Below are 5,121 nucleotides of genomic sequence, written 5' to 3'. Positions count from 1 at the left end.
TACTGAAGCAAATAAATCCTCCCTAATCAAGATGTGTGTTCTGCTTGGTCTAGGATAGGGGTGGCCAACCTTTCAACTTTAGGCTCCTGGACCTTTAACAAAAGTGAAGAGGAGGGAATTTTAGCAGGTGCAACTTGAAAGTTTGGCTACCACTAGTCTAAGAGAAATGGATGCATATAAAGATAACAACTGTACTATCTCAAGTTCTAAACATATCCCATTGATGAATCAGGATAGTAATCTCTTAGGGCATAATGCACCATGGAATTTTCCTGAGCCTCACAGAGATGGGTTAACCCATTTTTGCCCAGCCCACAGGTATACATATTTGATCTGTTGTGTATATGCAACATTGGGCAGAAATGGTTTAAAAGCAGCATTGCTGAGGTCTTGTGCAGCCCCCATCCAGTCTCAATACAGATGCTGGAGAACTCCCCTCCTTGGTGAACTGGTTGACAGCTTTATTTGACAGACATCAACAAAGCTGATTAAATAATGCACACCTGAATGAATTAAAGTCATTTAGTAAAAACCAAACATTTTAACAGCATGTTCGGTCTGGAGCTAAGAGAGCCCATACAGAACAGTGATTTTGTTCTGATCCACTTGTCCAAAATAAAAAGCAATTTCTTGCTCATATGACATCCCAACAAACACAAGCAAGAGAAAAAAAATGATTAAGGCAGAATATTTGCATTTTATTTATGAATTTTAACCAAGATCTTTAAAATTCTGTATTTTGGGTCATTCCAAAATATACCATATATATAAAAACACAATTTCCATATATTAGCACTTGTAAGAAAACACACACTTCAGTTCTTCTTCCTGGTACTATGCGTGTTTAAAATGGGCACTTGCTATTTATCAGTGCTATTTCTTGACAGAAGAACCAGTTGGTTAAAAAGAGTTCAGTGGGAGGGGCAGGTGGTGGTCCAAGTGGTCACAGCAGAACAAAACAGACCCTTCCCCACCCTCTAAGAAAATGGACATTCCATACAATCAGAACCTCGAAGAGCTGGGATCCCAGAGGGACACATGTATGTGTACACGTACAAGTGCATGAGGATGGAAGACACAAACCTCTGCCTACCTTCAACGGGCAATCCTGCTCACCAGGAGTTTTGCCCACTTTTGCCTTTAATGCTGCCCACTGGACTGGAATGACCGACAACACCAAGAAAGCCTCTCAGTGAAGGAAACCAGCATTAAAAGGCTCAAACAAGAGTGGTAAGACTTAGCTAGTTGCAGCTGGCAACATGGCAAGAGTTCAAGCAATAAAATACAAACAAATACAAGAGGGACTAGCAAACCTCGAAAGGACCTCTCAACTTTCACAGTACAGAAGATGCAGACCGGAGGGAGGGAGGGAGGGGACGGGAGGGAGGTATGGAAGGAAAGGGTCAGAGCACGGAGGAAAGAACCAAGCAGGGAACTTGGAGGGTTGTAGTAGTCAATACCCGCATCCACCGGTAACCTTTCAAGGTCCGGTTTTGGACAGACAAGATGCTGATCTTTGGATGGACGGAAGGAGACCCAGCCAAGTCTCCCCTTCGAGGCACATGGTAGATTTCCCTTTGAGTCCTTAAGTTCTGGTCCGAGAGGTGGCACAATTTGGCAGGGAAAAAAAATGCCATCTCTTTCACACCCTTTACCCCATCAGCCTCCCCAGCCCTTATTGTAATGGAAGGGTCTTCTTTGAGATAGGCACAGCAGAGTCCCCCATTGCACTCATTCCTCCTTGCACTCGAAGATTCCTCAACACATCCACCCACCCACCCCCAGGCACATCAGCAGGTCCTTGCGCTCTGGCAGTACCTAATGTAGCCACAAACCCGAACTGGTCCATGCAAAATAGTTGTATCAAGGGTGAGAGTCCCTGAGGGAGGGGGGGTATGCAGTGAGGGGGGGACAACAAGTGGCAGGGCTCTACAGTCACAGTCAGTCACAGTTCAGGATTGGGGACACACAAGCCAGGCCGCTGGGAGCCAGGCTGCCCCTTTTAAGGCACTGAAGCAAAGTTCTTGGTCTTGGACGGGGCAAGCAGGGCCCTTGCCCCAGCTCAGGGGTATTTTTTGAGGCTCGCCTCCCCCTCCCAGTCGAGTCCTTTCTGGGCCCACCTGAGAGCCCAATTCTACGCATGTCTACTCAGTCTAGTAGTCAATGGGGCTTACTCCCAGGTAAGCGGGACTAGGATTGCAGCCTGAGTCAGTCTTCCCACCCCAAGGCACAGCAGGGGGATCTGGCTTTCAGAGGGAGTGGGAAGTGTAAGGGGGGGGTCTGTCCTTCCCACTTGCTCGAGGGGGCGTCCCCAGTGCCTGGCCTGGGGGTGCTCAGGGATAGCTACCCACAGCCTTGACGAGGGGGGATCAGTCCTTCTCACTTGCTCGAGGGGGCATCCCAAGCGCCTGGCCAAGGGTGCGCTCACGGGCAGCCACCATGGCCTTGATAGGGGGGGTCTGTCCTTCCCACTTGCTCGAGGGGGCGTCCGGAGCGCCTGGCCCGGGTGGGGCGCGCTCAGGGGCAGCTGCCCATGGCCTTGACGAGGGAGCTCTCGGGCAGCTGGCGGAAGATGCCCCGCAGGGTCTCCAGCTCGCGGCTGAGCTGCTCGACGCGCTTGCGGAGCCGGTCGTTGTCGGTGCTGAGCTCCAGCACCTTCTGCTGCGTCTCGGCGTTGCGCAGCTTGGCCTTGTCGCGGCTCTTGCGCACGGCGATGTTGTTGCGCTCCCGGCGCACGCGGTACTCGCTGCTGCTCTTGTCCAGCGCCTTCTTGCCTTTGCCCGACGGCGCGCCCGAGGAGGAGGGCGACGAGGAGGAGGAGGCCGCGCCGTGGAGCCGCTGCGGGGGGTGCTGGTGGTGCGGGCTGGGGGCGGGCGTGGGCGGCGGCGTGGGCTGCCCCCCGGGCTGCAGGTGCACCGTCGTCTGGGCGCAGTGCGCCGCCTGGTACTGGAGGTGGCTGCAGGCGGCGGCGGGCGGCGCGGGGTAGAGGGCGGCCAGCGCCGCCGCCTCGTCCTCCTCGTGGGGCTCCTGCTTGATGACCAGGGGCCGCAGGGGAGCACCCAGGCGCTCGTAGTGCTCCAGCTTGTCCGCGTAGCCGTACAGCCCGCCCTGCGGGAAGCCCACCCCGGGCATCCCCGCCGCCCCCCCGCCGCCTCCGCACTCCAGCCCGGCCTTGGCGCGCTCCTGCTTGCTGTGCTGGAACAGGTCGGCCAGGAACTCGTCGTTGAAGGCGCCCGGGTCGATGTAGGCGCTCAGGTCGATGGAGTTCTCGTGCTCGCAGATGTCCGGCAGCTCCGACGGCGCCGCGTAGCCCGAGTAGGCGCCCGGCTGCGGCTGGTGGGGCTGCTGCTGCTGGAGGTGCAGGTGGTGGTGGTGGTGGTGCGACGAGGGGTGCAGGTGCGCCAGCGACGGCTGCAAGGGCTGAGGGCGCTGCTGCTGCTGGAGGGCGCTGCTGCCGCCGCCGCTGCTACTCATCGGGGGGCGCGAGTCCGCCTCGTAGAAGTTGCCCGGCTCCATGGAGTAGCTAAAGCGGGCCGCCACGCATGGTGGGGGGAGGCTCCCGCGATCCCGGCTCGGCCGCTCTGTCCCCGTCGCTGATGACCGACTGGCCCTTGCCCCTTCTGGCTCGGCTCGCCTCCCCCCTCCGCTGCTGCTACTACAGCTCTGCTCAGCGCCGCGTCTCGTCGGACTCCCGGGCTGCCTGCCTGCTCCAGCCCTCCGCCTGCTATTTATAGCCCCGCTTTCCCCCTGCAGCGCCGGGCATCGCCCTCTAGTGTCCAACCTACTTGCCTGGGAACTTTGACCGGCCTCGCCTCCTTTCGGCAGGGGTGGGCGCTTCGACGGTTCCTCCCCGGTCCTCCTCCTCTTCTGGGCGGCCTGCCTGGACGGGCCAAGCGCCAGCACCCTGCAGCCACATGGGCGGTGCGCTCACCTGCTCGCCCCGAAGCGCGGCGAAACGGCTCTCCTCCGACGCGCGTCCAAGCTAGCTCATTCACACATACACGAGTTGCACCACGTGTACGCACTGGGCTGCAGCTACCTGTCCAGTTCCTGCAAACCCCCCTCCCCCCGCGCCAGAAACGTGTCACTGCGCACCCCAGGGTGAAATCCCCACCCTGCTGTGATCCCAATCCTATGCATGTCTACTCAGAGGTAAGTCCCATTATAGTCAATGGGGCTTACTCCCAGGTAAGTGTGGCGGACGGGTGGGAGAAACACGTATCTATGGAGCGGAGAATCTTTTCCATGCTCCAAAGGTGAGGTTGCCAGTGCATGTTTGTGCTGCCACAGTCCTGAAATTCCTGAAATTTCCTCCCCCATAATATTTACGTTAGTAAATCTATGGGATTTTCCCACCCCCGCCATCAAATGGAGACATGGGTTTGGTTAAGCAAGTGTGAGCAGAAAACCCAGGAGATTAGTAGTGCTGGACTCATTTTAAGAGTGTCGCAGTGCAAAAGGTACCTGTGCTGTTTGGGATCTCTGCCAAAACAGCGTTTTTCTTTTCCAGATGACCAGGCAGATCATCCTGTCCAAAAGCTTTACAACCTGGGAGCGCAGATAAGGAGTCGGTGGCACTCTTCAGGGAAGTCCAAGGTACTTTCAGCAGCACATTCCGAAGGTTGTGTGTGTTGGGAGAGTGGGCCAGGCAACCACATCAGCATTAACCCCTCTCCTCTGCCCAGCCTTGTAAAGCTCTCTGCTTTCCATCATAGTTCCCTAATTTAAGGATACACCCAGTGGCATAGCCAGAGGGGTTGCAAAGCACTAAGTTTGGCAGGGAGCCTCGCTGTGCAAGGGGCCCATCCCCCTCTGAGCCATTCCAGGCAGTGGGAGCAAAACCAGGCCCCTTGCATGCCATGGTGAGACTCCCTGCAAAACTTAGTGTTTTGCATCCCATCTAGCTTGGCCACTGCCTGCGTGCATCATTCATTGTTCTTAGTAATTAACAAAAATAATTAGTTCACATAATAATTTAATCAAGTTTAGGTTTTTAAGTTTTCTGATAAAACCTCTGATTGCATTTTCCAGTTTTCCGTCCTGTTTATTCTAAAGCCTTCCCCCACCCCCAAGTTCAAGGATACCTGCCCTGTGTGGTTATTCCTGAGAAAGCCTTCCTGA

The 5,121-nt window shown here is 55.6% G+C and overlaps 1 protein-coding gene across 1 annotated transcript; it reads right to left on the bottom strand.

The window, feature by feature from the left end:
• Positions 1 to 727: 727 nt before the first annotated feature.
• Positions 728 to 3,648, bottom strand: CEBPA (CCAAT enhancer binding protein alpha). Its single transcript, XM_066637278.1, is given in 3 exon segments — positions 728 to 3,291; positions 3,347 to 3,463; positions 3,466 to 3,648. Coding segments are annotated over 3 exon segments (942 nt in total). The 5' UTR covers positions 3,517 to 3,648; the 3' UTR covers positions 728 to 2,517.
• Positions 3,649 to 5,121: the final 1,473 nt, after the last annotated feature.

This window comes from Tiliqua scincoides, chromosome 9, assembly GCF_035046505.1.
Source record: "Tiliqua scincoides isolate rTilSci1 chromosome 9, rTilSci1.hap2, whole genome shotgun sequence".
NCBI classification, from domain to species: domain Eukaryota; kingdom Metazoa; phylum Chordata; class Lepidosauria; order Squamata; family Scincidae; genus Tiliqua; species Tiliqua scincoides.
This window is presented reverse-complemented; position numbering and strand designations above follow the sequence as displayed.